This window comes from Callospermophilus lateralis, chromosome 13, assembly GCF_048772815.1.
Source record: "Callospermophilus lateralis isolate mCalLat2 chromosome 13, mCalLat2.hap1, whole genome shotgun sequence".
NCBI lineage: Eukaryota > Metazoa > Chordata > Mammalia > Rodentia > Sciuridae > Callospermophilus > Callospermophilus lateralis.
This window is the reverse complement of record NC_135317.1, coordinates 84731085-84752726: the sequence shown is the minus strand read 5'-3', so window position 1 is coordinate 84752726 and position 21642 is coordinate 84731085. Positions and strand designations below refer to the sequence as shown.

The 21642-nt window shown below is 34.3% G+C and overlaps 1 protein-coding gene across 3 annotated transcripts in view; it reads right to left on the bottom strand.

Annotated features, from left to right (window-relative positions):
* Positions 1-21642, bottom strand: part of Kcnt2 (potassium sodium-activated channel subfamily T member 2) — a 345157-nt gene that overhangs the window by 38455 nt on the left and 285060 nt on the right. For all 3 annotated transcript variants that reach the window (XM_076831490.1, XM_076831491.1, XM_076831492.1), the window contains one exon: positions 12639-12750. In XM_076831490.1, the coding sequence (XP_076687605.1) occupies positions 12639-12750 (112 nt within the window). The remainder of the gene's footprint in view (positions 1-12638; positions 12751-21642) is intronic.

Here is a 21642-nt window from a genome sequence, read left to right as displayed (position 1 = left end):
TTGAAGATATAAAGGATATAAAGTTCATGTTATGCAAAGCTCTCTTTCTTTAGTATTTATTTTGGCTGTTGTATTTTACAAGATGATAGATATTTCTATTATTGCTTCTGGTAAAATCATATATCATAACTCCTTTTAAAACCATATTTTCTTTTTAATAGGCATTCAATTGAAGTTTCACTGTTGATTTTTTATTTTCTTTATAATCACTTACTTTAAATAAGTAAAAAAAACCCTAATATATTTATGTCATGACTTAAACATCCCAGACACTTTGATATGCCTATCTATCTTTTCCATTAGGTTTGCTATCATGAACATATGTCTTTCTTGGAAGAAGAAATTTGTTTCTGGCAGAGATTTTGTTTCCTCTACTATGTGTCCATCCAATACCATATGGAATGTGATGATAAAATTATTGCATTTAACAGAACAGTGTGGGAGGTGAAAAATACCAAGGATTCTGTTGGCACAAATTAGTGGCTTCTGTCCCTTACTTTCTCAGTTATGATTCTTTGAATTCCTCATTGTCCTGTCTGGACTCAATCACAACGTAACATGCAAATCTATTGGCTTTTCTCAGTATTCATCCTACCTGACCTTTCTTACAGTATTTGACAAAACATATTCTAATTGTAGAGATCTTTCTTTTGATATCACTTTATCTCAGCTTCCTGACTACAAGTGGAATCCTCATTTCTTTTCTCTGACTTGTCTTTTTCCCAGACTCCCCTTTATGGGCTCCAACATATGGCCTTTAGCTAAAATCTCTTTCCTGTAATTCCCCCTCACTTTTTTTAACATACTATCTTTCCTTAAGATTTAAATGTATACATCAATGTGCATAACTTTTTTTTCCTTTTTTATTAGTATCTGTGTTTGAACCCTGAGGCACATCCCCAGCTCATTTTTAATATATTGTTTATTTTGAGACAGGGTCTTGCTAAGTTGCTGAGACTGGCTTTGAACTCACAATCCTCCTGCCTCAGCTAAGCCACTGGGATTATAGGAGTGCACCACCAAGCCTGGAAAAGTACATAACTTTTAAGTGTGCATACATATATGTACATGGGTGCATATGTATAAATATACATATGTATATTTCCCATCCCTTTTGTTTCATTTAATACCACCTTTTTAATAAATATTGCAACTTTAACAAACTTTAAAATATATCATCTACTCTACCAAGTCAGTTCTTGCTCAGAATTCCTTGTATAATCAACATAATTACCTTGCCAATCCCAGACCAGGCCTTTATTATCTCATGTCTAAATTATTGAAATAATTTGGCAATTTTCTCCCTTTCCACCATAGAGTCCTTTTCTGGTAAATATAGAAATGCTATTTAATTTGATGAAAGCACAAATCTGATGATGTCAGATCCCCTGTGTCCTAACTTAAACCTGCTGAAGCTTCCCATTCACTATAAAAGAAATTCCAACAACTCAGCATTCAGGCCTGGCTCCCACAGTGCATTCCAGGATGACTTCTCAGTTCTTCCCAGCACAGACTACTGATGAGTCAGAATGGTTGTCGGGCTAAATCCTAAAAACTTCTGCCTCATATTTGAGTTCCAACTTACTGAATAACATGAACTTCACAGAGCCCACCATTTTTAATCTGCAAGTTCTCCTCATCCTCTATAATATGTGTAATATGTGATGTGTTCTGTCCTCGGAAAAGCCTCTCATACCAACCCAGTGGCACTCTTCTGATTGTGTGATTCATTCTGCATTTGTGATTTCATACCTTTTAATTATTAACTTCCTTTACAGAGGAAAAATAATCAAAACTTGACAGCACCAATTTAAAGTCCTGTTGTCTATAAAATTATGGGAAAAGATCTTAAGCAACTGATTCCATCCTGATGAGAATACATAAGTGCTTTCTTTTCTTTTAGTACTGGACAATGAATAAGAGGGAGACAAAAAGTTAGTGTTAACTATCCAGTTTGATCCACCAAAGCTATGTCTCAAAAAAAAAAAAGAAATAACATATGAAAATGATTAGTCAATTAATTAATCACTGGCAGTGATTAGCCCAAAGCTAAATTATAGAACTTTAATTAGTTCTACTGTATTCATTGATGCTTACTAAGTTTTCAATATTTTCCCATAAATATCTAACTTTCTGACTCTAAATTTGGAAAATCATAGGTCATACAGGAGTTGGCCAGAGGTGAAAGCTCTGCTTCCTTTGAAATTCTTACACATGATTCACTTTTCTAATTAAAATGGGCTGCCTGAACTGAAAGTTCCTTATGATTCTTTAGTTTAGAAAGTAAAATAGTATTACCTAAGGAGACTATAGTTAATATATTACTTAAATGTAACTTAGGTGAATGTCAATAATATGAGAAAGTAACACAATGAATAAGCTAACTGTGCATATAAAAGTGAAAGAAAAGTTAAAGAAAAAAAGGAATCTTTCTAATTGCCTGTAGAATAATCCTTGCTTTAGGATAAAATTCAAAGCAGTGGGCCTAGGGATGTGGCTCAGTGGTACAGCATTTACATAGTGTACAAGAGGGTTCAGTCCCAGCATCCCTGCTCCACCCTACTCACCCCAGCTCCAGGAAGGAAAGAAGGAAGGAAGGAAGGAAGGAAGGAAGGAAGGAAGGAAGGAAGGAAGGAAGGAAGGAAGGAAGGAAGGGAGGGCAACCAAGAAACACTTTCCAATTAACTATTGTGCCTTAGACTTTGACCTAGGTTCCTAAAATGTGGTGATAATTAGCAAAAGGTTCCAGGTGTGTAGGAATGTATGGTTTTACAGAGGAAACAGACTGAAAATCAAACATTTTAAGGCCAGATGATGTAACCATGTATTATGGTGGTCTCAGGAGGATGAGGATGGTGCCATGGGTGAAATTACTACAGAGTTGAACCTTGAAGTTTGCCAAGGAAAATGAAGTAATTCACCATTCCATGTTCAAGAACTTATTACTTTTGCTTTTTTATATAGTGAAAAATCTAAAATCTTTGTACCTTTTAAATAGAATTTGGAGAAACAGTGAACAATATTCTGCCTTGTATTTTTATAAAACTTTAAAAGTAATTATATGCATTTATTTAAAAATATAAGTATTAATAAGTTCTGTATCATTTACTGTTTTTCAAAAACATATATAATTACAAAAAACAGACTAAATCAACAATCATACCCATAATGAGGGAAGACCTGCAAATCAAAACAACTTGTAGGATGCAGGTACCTCAATGTTTCCTCAAATCTCTGCAGAAATAATTGGTAATCCCTACTGGGAGATATTTTGGAAGAGAAAAGAAGAAAAAAGTAACTTTAACACAAGAATTAAAAGGGAGGGTCTGCTTTTTAAAATTAGAATATCAATATATAAGTTTAGTTTTAAGCAAGGCTGAAATAAAGAGTTCTCCTGATTTTGATTAAGTCATAAGAGGCCAACATTCAAGACTAAGTAACATTCAACATTCAAGCTTTAAGTAAGAAATGGATTAGTATTAAAGGTAAAATTTAAATATTTGAGCCCTCAGAAGATAAAGAAAGAGAGCATAATTTTTTTGTGAAAATTTTATAATATGGAGGACTGTCAATGTAAATTGCATCATGATTTTGAAATATTAACAAGAATAAAGATGAATAATTTATGAAGAGTCTAGACTATTTTGTTTTGATACTACCTACACAAAAGGCTGTTCCATATGTTATTTTTCCAAAGCGGAGGGGTAATTGCTTAAATAATGATGAACTTTGATTATAATTATCTTGCATGATCTAGGCAGACAGACCAAAATCATTTTCAAATTAATGACTGAAATCATATACAAATTTACCATTGTATATTTTAGATTCATTAAGAATAAACTTCCAAGTGCGGTGGTACACACCTGTAATCCTGCATCTCCAGAGGCTGAGATAGGAGGATCATAAGTTCAAAGCCAGCCTCAGCAAAATGAGACATTAAACAATTCAGTGAGACCCTGTCTCTAAATAAAATACAACATAGGTCTGGGGATGTGGCTCAGTGGTTGAGTGCTCCTGAGTTCAATCCCTGGTAACTTCCGCCTTCCAAAAAAAGAATAAACTGTCATAAGCTTAGTCTTATTTTAATATCTTGATACTCCTTTAACTCCAAGAATAAAATTTAAGAAAATTACAGAAATTAATAAAATTTGATGGTTATAGAAATTATACATTGTGAAAAAAAAGTCAAAGATGTCAGAGACAATACGTTTTGAATAAAAAAGAAATGGGGTATTTTTGTATGTCAATATTCAATTAATTACCAACAATTGGATTATAAAGTTGAATATATTATTACATAAATGAATAAATATATGGAAACTATAATTCTAGATTCCTATTACCTTAATTGAAATAATTTGGAAGGTGCATTTTAGCCACACACACATACACACACACACACAGACACACACACACACACATACACAAAAAGCAGCTTTACAATTTGTGAAAAGATTTACGCACTCAAAATAGTAAACTAATTATCTGGAACATTTTCTTGAGTCTGGTTCAAAGTTAGTTCAAGCTAAATATAACTAAGCATAGAAATTTTCAGGGAACTCTTCTACAGTTCATGATGTGAAGAAATATATTTAGGATTTTACTCACTTAAAAATAAAAATATTCATTTTCCAATGTAATTGAGCAGGTATTATGTTGACTTCAAAGTTTTGAAAAGCTCCCTTTCTACCCCCCACACTTAATCTGCTTCTATTTTACTTCTGTATTCCTTAAAATAGACAGTTGATCAATTGCCACATCTTCTCTTTGACAAGGGTTCAAAAACTAAATGTGGCCTGGTGTGTGAGCCCAGCAGATCAGGAAGCTGAGGTAGGAGGATCACAAGTTGAAAGCTGCCTCAGCAACTGAGTTAGGCCCTAAGCAACTTAGCAACACCCTGTCTCAAAATGAAAAATTAAAAAAGGGATGGGGATGTGGCTCAGTGGTTAAGCACCCCTGGGTTCAAACCCTGGTAACCCCCTGCAAAACACACACACACACACACACACACACACACACACACACACACACATAAACACAACCCCAAAGAAACAGCAACAAAAAACCTGAATGTGCTTTGCCAGTTAGTAAGACAGAATCTAACAGTGAAGGAAAAACCTATTAATGTAAAAGAAATAATAAGAAAGAGAGATCATTGGTTTAAAGTCCCATCATTAATAATATATTTATATTTTAATATACAATGAATATTCATATTTTTATAAGTACATATAAATGTAAATGATAAAAATATATCGATAATAAAAATACACCCCAAAAGTTACCTTTGTTATCCTAGGTGGCAATTTTGTTGTTGTTGTTGTTGTTGTTTTAACACAAAGAAATTTCTTTTTTTTTTTTTAAATTACCTTATCAGGAAATAAAATGAATTCTGTGATTTTGCTCTCTGTATGTGTATGCTCGTGTGTGTATATATATGTTTTTATAAATAGAAAAGTAATTGTTGACCTCTAGAAATAATAAAGTTAACCAGCATATTATATTTATTTATTTTCATAGAATATTTACTTTTATAAAAATTTTACATTTTACTAGTGTAAATTTTACTAACATGTCAAGTTATGTAAATCCAATACTTTTCTGCATTTGCTATTTAGCTTTAATATTTTCTAAACGTTTGATATATATTTTCATCTTCACCATAGACACATATGGCAGGCCATGTGAGACTGTTCCAGAGGGAGTAGTCCTCTTTGTAGTCAGTGTGAATGTACTTCCTGGGTTGTGTGTGGCACAATCTTAGTAGCCCAATGTGAAGATTCTGTACCTGTTGTGTGAATCATAATATTATGCACTAGGTTGTTAGACAAAGATGCATATTAAGAATTGTTATCTACATAAATTGTATTTATCATACTTTAAGGGTAGATCATGTAATGTTTTTTCACACTTAAAAGGAAAAGAAACTAATTAGTGTCTTTTCAAATTATTTTTTTGACTAACAGAGGAAGGAATAAAATACGATTCTTAAAAACAGTAAAAGAATTCTAATGAATCAAACCCAGTGTAGGCTGGTGGTACCAAACACAATGCAGCTATTTTCGTACTTTCATAATGAATAAAAGGTAACTCAACTGTTCTGGGCAGAAAAAGAAAGTAAGATAATGAGCCTTTGTTTGTTTGCATATATCTATGTTAACATCAAATTACAAATTCTTTGTGTTTTATTCTATTTTGTAACTCCTAGTATTTAGCAAAGCATTTGGCTCATAGTTTACTCAGTAAATATTTGCTCGTTTGAATTCAAACTGAGAATATGTAAAATGTTGCCTTCTTGTTTTTACATAATAAATATGTTGAAAAAATAACTTTAATATTCTTATCCTCTTTCTCCCAGAAAATATCTCCAATTGCTGGTAGAGTTTTGTCGTTGTACCAGTGACAAATTTGCACATGATTTATAGATATGCTTACTTTCATTCTGATACCAATTCTTTGAAAGCAACTGAGTATCCTTCAATGCAATTCATTTCTGACACACTTCCTACAGATTAAGGGCTCAGTCTCACATAACTGTCTCCACTTTGAACAGCAGCCATAATCCCAAGTATTTCCAAGCCAACTGCACTTCTGCCCCTCCAGCTACAAGTTTGGGGATCCCCATAAACCCCCTGATAAGGGATAATTCTCTAAAACAACTCAAAGAATGTATGAAAACACTATACTTTAATGATTGTCATTTCAGTAAAAAAGATATGAAGAAACTGCAAAGGAAAATGTTCCTAGGGAAATTCTGGAAGGGTCCCAAGAGCACAGGAGCTTCTATATATCAATATGTTCACCAACCAGGAAGCTCTGTGAACCTCATTTTTAGAGGTTTCGTATGAGTATGATTAATTAAACCATCAGCCAAATAATTGAACTCAGTTCCTAGCTCTCTTTGTTCCTTGGAGGTGGGGAGCAGGGTAGCTGGGCTGCAAAGTTACAACCTTCTATTACTGTGGTTTATTTTTCCTGGTAATCAGCTCCCATCATGAAGCCATATAAGGACACCCTTCATGAGCCACCCTGTTGAAATGTCATCTCACATTTTCATTACTTTGCTTTTTACATTGGTGTATATTAATTATGATTGTAAAATGTAATCATGATCATCACTGGGGAATGGTAACAATTCAAAGCAAGTTTAAAGGAAGAATTCTTGAAGCAAATTATGCACACACATAAGCTTGTGTAAAAGGATATTTTGATAAAACATCAAAAGAAGAGAAATAAAATAAGTCTTTGGAGGAAAATGAGATAGATGTTTTTCCTCTTCTATATTTATTTCCCCTCTGATTCTCCATCTCTTCTTAGTTCTTATTCTATGTTTCTGATGCTCATTGTGGCTACTTTGCTGGGAGAAATGTCCAAGGACTTCAAAGATGGAAGCCTCATTGAGAAAACAGTAGTGGTGATGGGAATATTTTGGAAAGGATAATATAAAAAAATAAGCATGGAAATAGCAATATTGAAAGAAAGGTCAGAGGAAAAGGAAAATGCAAATTAAACTATGATGTTCAGGATATGTTTGATAGTGTATTCATATTTAAGAAAATAATTGTGATGAGAATGCTGACTGTCTGATATTTCCATGGGCCAATCCTTCAAGGGAAATAAGGAATACATGGCTATGTGCTTAAATTAGCCAATTGCTTATGAATAGACGAGTATGCTATTCTAAGTCTGGGCCTACAGCCTACAAAAACTTCCATCCATGTGATATTAGTGTTTGTATACTGTTATTTCCTGCAGAGATTAAGAGCCTTTAAGATACATATGAAAAATACAAAGTCTCACTCAAACCCATTGTCTCAATAACCTGAAAGTATCTTCCCTAATGAGAGAAATGGAGGGAACATTATGTATGTGTCTGTCTATGAAACTGAATAGAAGGCAAGTGTTCAAGAAGCTATCAAGTTTAAGAAGAAGAGCAACAACAACAAAAATATTCTGGTTTGAAAAAACTTTAGACTTCTTTAGCTTTTATAGGTAAGAAACAGGTTACAAAAATTGCAAAAGCTGCAAGGAGGATGTATCCCTAAATTGAAAATAATAATAATGATTAGGAAAAAGCTTGAAGTGAGACACAAGATTCACATGAAACAAGAGAAAAAGTAATTCTTCAAAATTAGTAACTATGAAAATAATCAAGGAATTGCTTCCTCAACCAGAACAGAGGGGAAGTCCTCAAAAATCTTTGCTCACATCATTGTTATAAAATGTTAATGGGAATATATTTAAACATTGGAAATAAAAGCAGTTTCCTAATCTAAAAAGATGTATTTATATCCATAGTGCAAATACAGGAAGATAATTATACAGCAAATTAGCTGTATTTTCATACCAATAATATTAGTGATTAAAAAATACTGACTGGAAATGGACAGCTAGCACATCATTGAAAGAACATTGATTAATTTGTAAGGGATGCTGTATCAAAGAACTACCAACTAGGTGGTTCACATAACAGAAATCCCATGACTTATAGCTCCAAAACTTAGAAGTCTGAAATCAGATTGCTGGTAGGACTGGCTTCTTCTGAGAACTATTAGTGATCTGTTCTAGGGCTCCCTTATTTGATGATTTTTTCCATATTTCTCTTCACATTGCCTTTCTTTTACTCCTGTATTTGCTATGTCCAAATTTAGTTTTGTGTTTGTTGTTGTTTATAATGATGCCCCTAGTGACCTTCTAAGGTGGTTTCCTACAGAACTTATTTCCAAATAAGGTCACATATAAGGTACTGGGTGTCAAAATATCAACATATTTCCTGTGTGTTTGGGAGCGGGGATAAGATACGTAATTCAACTCATAAAAGTACACAAGTCTTAAAAGTTTCTATTGGAAAAATCCTAATTTCAGTAAATAAAGTGTCAATAAATGGATAAAGAAAGATTTTTCCCATGGTTTTAAAATATCAAAACCTCTGTTTTCAATTAGAGTTCCTGCAGTCTCCCTATTCTTGAATAATATGTTCCAAGAAGAAAGAGTTTCTTCTTGGGGAAAATTGGAAAATTCTAGAAGATATCCAGGCAAATACAATTTATATATATATATAAAATTTCTATGAATCCCAAAGAAAGTCCCTACTCTTCTTCTTTATCTTACAGCATTTCCTTTAGAAAACCTGAAACTGCAAATCCATCCTCCTTTTTCAGACGAATGCCAATCTTTTGAAAACTCTAGCAAGTTTTATAATTTAGGAGCATCTTTCTTGGAGTCCTTGGATCTATCTTTTTAATTGTTTGAAATGTGAATATCAAAAAAGATGACAACTAACACCACTGTCGCTTTGGGAAGTTTAGCCTAGCTTCAAGTTGTGCTTGAAATTGGTTAAGGCCTAGACACATTGGGACATAAATTCCTTACACAACAAAGTGTTTTTTAAGTTTTCTTTCAGGAAATACCCCAGAGGTTACTCAAGGATGATTTGGAACCACCAAGTGTATACTAATAAAAAGAGGCCAGAGTCTCATATCAATGACCTTCTGACATTACAAACTTAAAGTCCCCCAAGCAGAATATAGCAACTTCCCTCAAAAAGAAACATATGAACTATGAAGAGGCATGATGACCATCTAACACACCTCCGAAAACCCTAAATGACTCCCCTTCTTGCCATCCAATCACTTTGTCCCTCACCTTCCTATAAATCCATCACCAACAGATTTCAGAGACAGATCTGAGCTTTCTGTTCTTGATTTCCCTGCAGGTCAACCTCACAAGAAATCTGTTCCCTCTCCACCACTACCACCAAAAATCAGTGCCACAATAATGACTTATATGTACATTAGGCAGGGTCCTTGCTCAATTCCATACCTTGTTTATTACAAAGACAGAAAAGTTTTTGCTTTTACTTTGGATAAAGAAAAGCATATACATAAATATCATGCATGTGGTTTTTATTAACAAGGATGTAATTGACCATCTTTGCAGTCTCTGGTGGATTGCCTGGGATACATAAAATGTCTGGTTTAAATGTTTATCAAATAAAACTGTTTCCTACATTTGTGGAAAGGATTTCCAGGTTAACAACATTTCATTTATAATTAATGCTCCAGTAAACATCAAAACTTCATTTTGTTCTTCTTTTTCTCTAATGCAATAAACACACAATTATGCAGACATACATAAGCTTACAAATATTGAAAATAACTTCCACAATTATGACCTTGCTACATAAACTGACCCAGCATAAAACTGAATGCATACAATGGAATTAGTGACATTAAACACAGATACATTTTATGCTTTTAATATCATTTTTATTAATTATATGTCAAATACTAGGTTGTTTTCTTTACAGATAAGTATTCCAGGGTTTGAACCTGGAAATAATTTGTTCTGATTTCATTCCTCAAAATTGACAAATCTGACCCCAAAGCCTGGCCTCTTGAGCACCTAGTGATCCCACCTCATTTTTCTCAAAGCACGGCATGTTGCATCACATCAGCCCCAATTCCAGCTAGATTCCTAATTACTGGGTTTGCCTGTGGGTACTAAGACAATTTAGTCCTGCTTTCCATCCCTTCACCCCTTCTATGCTGCTAAAGTGGTATAGCATAATGGAGTTTCTGGCTCAAATATTGATTCCTAAGTTTACCATACTGCATTGATGTGATAACCACACAATCTTGAAAAAGTTATTTAATGTAACATTCAATTTCCATGTCAGGAAGTGGGCATAACAACAATTTCCAAAAGCGAACAAAAGAGTGTGGTAAGGTTGGACTACCACAGTGTATGTGATTAGCTTTGGAGATGGAAATCCATAGACAGGTGTGCAGAAACATTCTTACACATCAAGTCTAACAGAAATGAAGATGCTGTCTTAAATAATAGAGAAACTAAGCACTGGGACCAGATTTCACGTCCAACTCCATATTTAATTTCACTTCGCTATTTTCTTTCATAAAAATCATATGAAATTTGTTCTCTTTCATTACTCAAAATCTGGGGATCAGCAAGAGGTTTCCCTTTGCTTCCCTCTCTAGCCTGTCTATTGTGTAACATGTCAGGAGCTACATGTAGGCAAACTAATCAGTAACAGGTTTGTTTGAGTAAATAAAGATCTTTGTTCTTGAGATCTACAAAAATATCGTGGTTTGGTGATCCGATCAGATGTGCATGATTTGGCCACAAACCTGCAACCGTGGTGGGAAAGCACCACAACATCTGGTCACCCATCTATACAAACCAACCCAAATCAGTTTCTTGGGACCATACCTCCCATTTTGCACTCTGATGACTCATCATAATAAAGTTCTTTCTCTCCGGATTCCTTACTACTTGAATATTTGGCTTCCATCATACAGAAAGCAGACTGAGTTTTTCCCATGACAAAAATATGTAAAAGAGAACTCTCAGGTGAAATGTAAAAACGAATAAAAATATAAGTATCATTTTCTCTGCCTCTTGTGTGTCATAAGCAAAGAAGACAACATAAACTTGTTTTTACATGTATAGAATTGAGTCTTTTTTTTCCCTATTCAATCTAGTTCTTTCGATATACTCGTGTTATGATTTAGATATGAAGTGTTCCCCCAAAGCTCTTGTGTTAATGCAGGAATATTTAGAGATAAAATGATGAGATTATGAGAGCGGTAACTAATCAGCCTAACTTAGGTTGAATGGACTAATTGGGTGTACCCTGAAGAGTCCATCTTCCTGGAGTCTCTTTCTGTTCTCTATTCTGCCTCCTGGTCACCATGAGTAGAACAGAGCTCCTCCACCATGCACTTCCACCAAGATGTTCTGCCTCACCTTGAACCAGAACAATGGAGTCAGCTGACCAAGGCTGAACCTCTGAAGCCATGAACCAAAATAAACTTTTCCTCCTCCAAGTTGCTCTTGATAGGCATTTTGGTCACAGAAATGAATAGTCCTCTAACAATTAATATCTAGTAAACGCTGAATACACAACAACATCTACCCACTGCTGGATCTGGTTGTTGAGAATGGAAACCAAAACTTTCTTCCCACAAAACGTGACATTGCAATTCCGCTGTCTCTATTAGCATCATCTATATCTCTTCCCAACCATAACCAAGTCCCTGCTTTAAAGTATCCTCGTTAAATCAAATTTCCTCAATATATTTTGACCTTGCTTTCCCTCCTCTGGGGCATTCCCAAAGCACCCCTAAAGTGGAAGTACTTCTTACTTAAGGTAAACAATGAACTTGGCTTTGTCTCAGGCTATGTTGGTGACATTTTAGAATCCAGCTTTCAACAAAATCTCTGACTCTTTCAGTATCTTAGGGATTTGGGGAATTTCAAATATAGATGTCATGACATAGGAAATAATTGTTAATGCTCTCAATATAACCGACATTAAGTGAATATATACATTTCCATTGTACTTAATTCTTTATAAACTTATAGTTTTGATTTATAATTGTTGATGACAGAAAAAAAACATTTTCACCATATTTACTTGTAAAAATAAATGGTTCAAATTCATCAATTCACAGTTTCAAAACATTTTCGCTCCCAGATAGGAATTCAAAACAGCAGTTTTACCTTCCCTATCTCATGGCATTTCTTTCTCTACATAGATATTTCTAGTTAGTTCTTTCAACCAAAATGATTAAATGCAAGTTTTTTTTTTGTTTTATGTTTAATGTAGGTCTTACCTTTTCCAGTTTTGAAAGAGCAAGGGAATAACAGTCTTTGGCTCTGAACTGCATGAATCTCATATTTGCTGGGTGAGTAAGCTCTGTGATAATACTAAGACTCGAAAACAACCTACAGTTAAAAAAAATTTGCATCACACTAACAATCCAATATGGTATTTATCATAACAACAAATTTATAAGTGAGTGATTCCTAGCCTTCAGCATAAACTATATCCAATTATAACAGCAGGCAGTGCCACATAAAATATTCTATACAAGAAAAATAAAATACTATTTTCCTAAGAATATTTTCAACAACAATTTAGCACAATAAGAAAAATAAATTCAATCATTTGACTTTTATTAGGCATTTTTTTATCTCCCTAATTATGAAACAGCATAGAAGAAAACTCATAAAACTGATTTAAGAAGTTGTAAGATTAGTTTACGGGTCCTATTAAAACAGAAATGTGTGAACTGGCAAAATTTTTACATGATGAGCTTCTTGTCCATTATGTGGTCTCTTTGATACCCTGTGGCTCCCTACTCTAATAGTATGCAATTCTTAAACATCAAATTTTGCTACAATGAACTTCTAAGAAGAGGAAATGATTCAGGTAAAATTTCACCATAGTGAAGCAGAGCAAATGCTATAACATTGATAAAGATATTTACAAAAGGCTTCTGAGAATTTTCACATGTCAAATGACTTCACACTAGCTTTCTTTTCATTTGGCCATTTTCCCAAATATGTATACATATACATACACGCATCATAAAAACATTAGATTTTCTCACCCAGAGAAAAATGACAGGATATACCGCAATAAATGCCTTTCTATATTTGGATGATCTAATCCTTACCTGGTATATATGCATCCTTGGTAGCTTTCTTGGTTCAAATAGTTTGGGATTCTCCATAGCAGCTACTTCCTATGATAATCAGCCCCACCCCCATGCAATATTTTTACACTAAGTTAAACTAAGTTCTGACCACTTAAAATTCTCATTACTGGGTTGGAGCTGTAGCTCAGTGGCAAAGGGCTTGCTTAGCATGCCTGAGGCACTGGGTTCGATCCTCAGCACCACATAAAAATGAAGAAATAAAATAATGGCATTCTGTCTACCTACAACTCCAATTTTTTTTTTTTTTTTTTTTTTTTAATTCTCATTACTAGGCTGAATCCCCTCCCTTGAACTCAGGGACTAGCACTGACTGAAAATATTCAGGATATAAACAATCTGTTTGTAGCTCAAAACCAACTCAGCTTCCACTGCTCTCATCTTTCACCAGTTCCAGTAGTGAGCGTGCTCTCATTTCTCGCTGCTTGATTCGGCATTTTGTACAGGATTTTAAAATGGGAGCCCTGTTCCTGAGTCCTGGTGCTACAGATGATTTTTGATCTCTCCTCAGATCTAATTCCCTAATGCTGATTGATGATTTGCTGGGACAGCTCCCTCCTGCCAGGCAGAGGGTCTGCTGCATGTCATTTCCAGAGGGGCTGGTTCCCCAGCCACAGGCCAAACTTAGGGAATACCTGCCTCAAGATCTGTTTCTCTGGGCTTTAGGTATCACTCCAGTTGAGACACTAAAACATCCAAATGTTTCTTTTGTGAAATCTGTATGCCTTCTTGGTTACCTAAATGAACAAACACTGGGACTTTATCTAATCAAGGCCTTTGAGAGCTAAAATACCATCAGGTGTTTTGGAAAATCCATTGTTACTTAATCTTAATTTCAAGAACAAATATTAGCATATTCCTTGATATAGATAAAGTACAGTAAGGGTAACTGAAATATTATCAGCAAAATAACATTGTCAATACAGTTTCTTATGCTGATTATTAATATTGAAAATACTGTAATTTTATTTGTGCAATTGATCACTGTTTTCAATAGTTCTAGAATCTTGAGTTGTTTAATAATACTCAAAATCTGAGATTCTTTAAAGGAAGGGTGTTGCAAACTCAAAGATATGGTTTGTGGAACATTTAGCACAAGGACAAACAATAGGTACTATTTTTTTAGCCATGGGCACTATTATTTTCTTAGCTTCTCTCATGTTACCATTTCTGCCTAAAATGCAATTACTTCCCTGTTTACTTACCTCCTCAATTTCTGTATATTGAAAGCTGAGTCATTATTTAAAGTTCCTCTCAAATCCAATTGGTATGAAAATTTAAAAATTTTTTTTATATCAAAATCCTCCTCTCCACTTTAGGTCCTCAGTTTTTGATTCATACCAATTATTAAATTGTGTTTTGCCTGTGTTCTGCTGGATTTTATCCATGCCTGAGTTCTTTAAGTAGTGACATCTAAAAAGGCAAAGTTATCCTCCCAGTGCCTAGTACTGCATTTTATATGCCTTTAATTAAAAAATCTTTGTTAAAATAAATAATCACTTAATTCTTGTTTGTGTATCAGGGATGCCTGGTTTAGTGGGTAAAATGTTAAGTATGAAGGTACAATTGTTTAAACAGAAACCCTGTGTTTTCTATATGACATCTGACTTGCTTTTTTGCAGCTCCAATTTTTTCATTTGAAAGTCACCAATGATAGTGAATTCTCTAAACTGAAGTTACCTTTTCTCAGAAACTTAAAAAATTAAGAGTGGTCTCATTAAAAAAAAAAATGTGTGTGTACAGATATACACCTAAGTACAAATATAGGTATATATGTATATACAAATATCATAAACATATACACCTGTGTGTTGTGTGTGTTGTGTGTGTGTGTGTGTGTGTGTGTGTGTGTGCATATGATGAACATATTCATCAGTTGACTTTTGAGCCAGCAAATTCTCTCTGGTAAGCCTAGAAAAATGCTACCAATTGCCAAGCTTATACAATCCTGGAATCTCAGAAGTATTTATTTAAGAACTATTTTAAAATGATAGTTACCATTATATGGGTTGTCACAGATAATTTATAATAGTCTGTAACAGTAGAAACTAAAATGAATAAGTAATAGTTATAAAAATGGGTCCATCAGCACCAAGCCTTATAATTTCATTTAGACAGTAACTGTTACATTCTATGCAGTGAACTGTGAAAAGGAAAGTTCACTGACCTAAATTTTCTTCTTTGTATTTTTTCCATTTTATAGCTTTTGGAAAGGTAAAAATTGCCCATAAAATATTAATAGATAAAAACATGAAGCACTGTTTTAAGAATTGTCCACGTATTAACTCAAGTAATCTCCACATGTGGGAACCTCTTTGTTTCCTATTTCCATCCACACCTCCTCCTTCCTCTGGAAGTTTAAGGGCATGTGGCTAAACCTCGCCTCTATTTTTCAGTATCTGTAGACATGTGCTGGTTTGCACAAGGCTATTAGGTAAGCTGAGCCCTACAAGGCAAGCTTCCTGGTTGTCAGCATGGCCCGGGATCACCATACTTGAGGGTGAATAAGAAACCCACTATTGCTACATATCAAAGTCACATCCTGCTGTCAGACATTTTGATCCCCTCTCTCTGGCTTCTTTGTAACTCAATAGTTTCCAACTTGTTTCAGAAACCAAGAGAGTCATTATCTTTTCAAACCACAGAAAACAATTCTATGATTAACCCATAATTCTTAGCTTGCAGATGAGAAACTGAGGGACAGGTAGCATTCAGGTATGTGGCAGAGCCTGACTCACACCACAGCACTCGGGTTCCAAAGCTCTCTCCTTACATTTTAATAAAGAGGTAGGGAGACCTCTGGAAAGAAAACTCAGAGGACCTAGATAAAGTAACAAATTATTAGGAATACCTAGTTTCATATCAGGGTTTCATACATTAAGATCCACATCTAACTTAAAACTATAAACTCTACTTTCCTGTCTACTTTTAAATAGTAATTACTAGGTGATAACTTCATCATTATTATTTGTATTTTATGAAGGCAATTTTAAATATCTGATTTAACAAATAGCTATTACTGGTTTACTATCTGAAAGCTCTTGTCTCTAGGAGATACAAAGATGTATAAAATAAAATTCTTGTCATGAAACATGTCTATGAAGAAATAGAGGAAACAATAAGAATTCATGAATTATAATGCTACATACATATTTCTAGTGGTGATAAATTATGGCTCACAGAATATTCCTAGATTAGGGAGCACTGAGACACTCACTAATGAATGGATAGCTTGTGAAGAATATATAGAAAAGTAATCAGATATAAGACTAGAGAAGAAATTTATGAGCAGTCATTGAACTAATGACAATTTATTTCATCTTTGAAATATTCTTTATTTTCCTAGAGAAGTATGACTTTTATCTTCCATATATGCCATTAAACTAAATTTAAATAAATTTGTAATTGCTCGGAGTTTTTGTTTATATTCCTTTTCTAGAAATTACATCAAATAGAAATATATATGTAGTTAGATATGTTTGGAGTCATAGTAAGAGTGAGTAAAAAATAAAATTGAGTGACCTAGTCATCATATTTGAATGACTTCTATGGTTGAAATTAGACAAAACAACACAATTTATGCAAAGTACCTGCATAAGAAAACCTACATCATTTATGTTATTTTAAATTGGGAAACTGAATACTTGGCTAAGACTGCCATCTAGTGAAAATTTAGAACTAAGTAATTTGTAATGAAGTACTGTATTACAGTGCCCTTTATAAAGCATTGATTATATTCAATTACAATATTCTGTATTTATAAATTTTGTTGTATAATTTTTCTAATTATGTAAGTTATGCTAATGCTACAAATCCATTTATGTGCATTAATATATGCTAAGTACATTTTAATACAAAATAGTTTAGAAATAAAGTGATAAATAAATTGTTTAGAAATAAAGTGATAAGAAGCATCTCTTCCCTAAATACTAAGATTATAATGAAGCAATATTGTAATTAAAAAAGTATTATAGTTTGTTCTATTTAAGCCTTTTCTATGATTATTTTATGTTTAGACTCCCTGATGTTAAGTGTAACTATGGTGATGTAACAAAATATCTATGCTATAGTTCTCTGCCTTCATTAATTTATTCAATAAATGTTTTTGCCTTGCCTGGTTACACTAACTAATAGAAAGATGAAAAATATTTTGTTATGGTTTGGATCTTAAATGTCTCTCCAAAATTCATGTGTTAAAAGCTTGGTCTATAGCTGATGACACTGTTATTAAGTAGTGGAAACTTCAGGAGGTAGAAGGAATTGGGTCATTGGAAGAGTACCTTTTAAAGCTATTTAACTCCTTCCTCTCTCCCTTTTGCTTCTGGGGTGCCATGATGTGAGTAGTTTTGTTCTACCATATGCTCTCCTCCATAATGCTCTTCCTGCCACTAGTCCAGAAACAATGGAGTTAGCCAACCATGGACTGAAATCTCTGAGACTGTGAGGCAAAATAAATCTTTCCTCCCTTAGATTTGTTTATCTAAGATATTTTGTCACAGTAATGGATAGTTGAATTACAGAAAAATAGTACCAAGAAATGGGGTCATTGCTTGTGACTATCCCTGATGGTGTGGTTGGCTTATAAGATAAATTTGGAAATGTTTGGAGCAGGAAGCTAGGAAGAGCATAGAATATCAAAAGCAGAGATTAATGATCAATTCTAATAGGGTTCAGAAGACAAAAATGGTGCTAGGATTGCAGATTCAGGAAGATTCAAATGAACATGAGAACTCTATTGAAAATTGAACCAGCAGCCATTTGTCCTATGTTCTGGCAAAGACTATCAGCATTTTGGCCATGCCCTGGGATTTGTGTGATACTGACTTTAAAGGTGACTGACTAGTTTATCTGGTTAGGAACATTTCAATGAAGTGCAATATTCAAGCAATAACATGGGTATTACTGGCTGCTTTTAGTTAGATTTATGGTGAGAATCTGGAGCAAAAGGCAGAGTGGAAAGATTTGAAAACCTGCAGTTCTCTCAGAAAAGGAACACATTTAAAGTGTTTAAAGTGCAGAAGGATGCACTTGTTAAAGAGAATAGTACCATTTAAAAAGGTAAGAACATAATACAGGGACAATATGAAAGATGACTTGAGACTATCTAAGAGATTGGCAAGATTCCACCCATTAGAGGTTCAAGGGTATAAAAGTGTAAATTCATTTCAAAGCCTTTCCTTTGAGAAGAGAGCCCCAGAACACTCTGCTAGTGGAGGGATGCTTAGAGAATTATTTCCCTGGGACTCATTTCTCTGTGTTTGGCCACCTGGCACCCAGCCTGCTATAACCATGGTTCCAGTGGTTTCACATACACCTCCTACTGATAGCAGACCTGGGCTTGCCCATGTGATGCTGGTTTTGCAAGGCATGCAGAATGCCAGAGTTGGAAGTCATTGAAGTTTCCACCAAGATTTCAAAGGGAAGCCTGAGAGGTCAGGGAGTGTATGCCAGGTTCCAAGTTTCTGCAGATAGACCTGACTGGATGATGTGTGAAGCTGAGAAAATAAAGTCAAAGCTGAAATAGAGACCCCAGGAATTTAGGGATAACAGAAACATGGAATGTCTGCCAAGGGAAGTTGCAAAGAGTGAGCATATTCCACCTAAGAGAGCAGACACATGGGCTGCAACCAGCAAAGCCACAGGGATGGGGCTTCCCAAGACCCTTGGAACTCACATAATACTACCATATGCCCTAGATGCTAGACATGGAGCTACAGGATTTAATGATTTTCTGGCTGCATTTTGGTCTTGCTTTGATTCCAGTCCTGCTTTTCTACACCCTTTTCCTCCCTTTTGGAATGGAAATGTTTACCCTGTATCTGCCCTGATACTCTCTACTGAAAGTATATAACTATTTCTTTTAAACAGGGGCTCATAGCTTGGCGTTTGCCTTGAGTCTCAGAGGAGATGCTGGACTTGGATTTTAAGCAATGCTGGAACTGTTAAGACCATGGGGTCTCTTGGAGATAAATTGGATACTTTTACATAATAAGATGGACATGAGCCTTTGAGGGTCAAGGGTTGAGTGTTATGATTTGGGTCTTAAATATAGCACATAAATCCATGTGCTGAAGGCTTGAAAGTGTTATTATTGTTGAAAGTGTTATTATTGTTAAGTGGAAAGAATTTTAGGAGGTGAGGCCTAATTGGGAGAAGTTAGGTCAGTGGGGATATGACCTTGAAGGTTACATTGCGACACCAACCCTTTCCTTTCCTTCTTTTACTTCCTGGCTACCAGGATGTGAGCTGCTTTGCTCTCCCATGTGCTCCCCACCATGATGATCTGCCTCACCACAGGCCCAAAGCAAAAGTGTCAAGTAACCATGGTATGAAACCTGTGAGACCATGGGCTAAAACAAACCTTTCCTCATTTGTTTATTTCAGGTATGTTATCATAAAGCTGACTAATATATATGTATATGTATGTATATAAACATGATTTCACAGTCTATTAGAACTCTGCAACTAATGTTAAAAATGAGAGAAATTGATTTTATCTTACTTTCATTATTATTTATGCAGACTATATGCAGTATATTTAAAAAGTTATGATATAGTCATATTTATATTAGTATTAATAGTCAGTTGTAGTACCAAACTGGTATTTCAGTATTTAAGTTTTGTCTATACCTACATATTAATGTTTTATTCCTGTTATTAAAAAGTCACTTCCAGTTACCAGGACAGATATGAATATATAGTGTAACACCCTAGATCTGTGAGTAATATTTTAATTAAGATATAGTAAACATTTTCTAGATTTGGATGATCTTCTGCTTCTTTTGTTTTGCTTTAAGCAGCTTGTGAATACCATTTCAGCCTCATCCCACACCAACCTTCCCTTTAGGCTCCTTTAGTCCTTAAAAAATTCCATACTCTTAGTACCTCAGAGCTCCATATAGTTTATGTTGCCCCCTCAGGAATGTTCAACCTATCTCTTTCTACTTAGCTTCCATTTATCTTTCAAGTAAAACATCAACTCCTTGGGAAGGCATTCCCTGAACAACAGAACTGGATTAAATATCCATGTTATCTGGGTCTGTAATATTGTACATTTTTCAGTAATTGCAACAACTATAATTCTCTAGTTAATTCCTCAAATCTTTTGCTTAACTTCCCTACCAGATTATCAGCATTCTAAGACCACTTCATTTTTCATTGCAGCGAGGGCAGCAACACTTACTAGATGCTCAATAAATCTGTGGAAAAAGTTTGCAACCTCAATAAATCACAATTGCAGGAGTCCATAAAGGTTATTTTGTTTGTCTATTGATCAAATGTAGGAATTACTCTATTCCAAATAGATAACAGTTCCTTAACTTGTTTAAATGTTTCCATTGATAGTGGTCATAAGTCTGGTCACTTCAATTTTAGGGGAAAAAAAAGCAAATAAAAATCTTTGTATAAAGCAAAACACAAAGAAACTTTTGTATTAAATCACTTCTGGACTTTAATTATATAAATTTAATAATGATTTAATTTTATACTTATCCTACACTAAACATAACTGTGCCCTCTGAAAAAAACTTCCTAACTCCTACAGAAAGCTTTCTCATATTTCACCTGACACCCAGTAGTAATCCCAAGTCTGCCACTTTTTCCTACATGGGCTGAGATGAGCGACTAAGTTTCTAACAATTTTGATTTATTTTTCAGTAAAATAATCATAATAATGGATTCCACTGACATACCAAACATTCCTAAAATGAGGCATTTTTATAGGTCAATCAGAGAGTCATTTTGAAGTCAATGTTTTTAATTCAAGGCATATCTTTATGTGTATATCGGGAATTTAGTTTAGATAATAATACTTGTTCATAAAAATACAAAAAAATGTGAAATATTTTCCAAATGTAATGGTGTCACATTAGGTGATACTTTAGCAAGAGAAATTCAAAATGAAAGTGAAGACCTGTTTTTCTTTTAATTTGTAAGTCATATATTTTATTTTCCAGTAGGCCCTCTTACTGGGAAGACTTATTGCAATATTTCCTATTAAATATATAAATGGAAGTCCTTATGCACATGGGAGGAAAAGGTATAACAGGATCAGACTTGATTAAAACCTTCTCTCCTTATGCCTTTGTATTCAGAATTGTCCTCTGGGGAAATAATGACC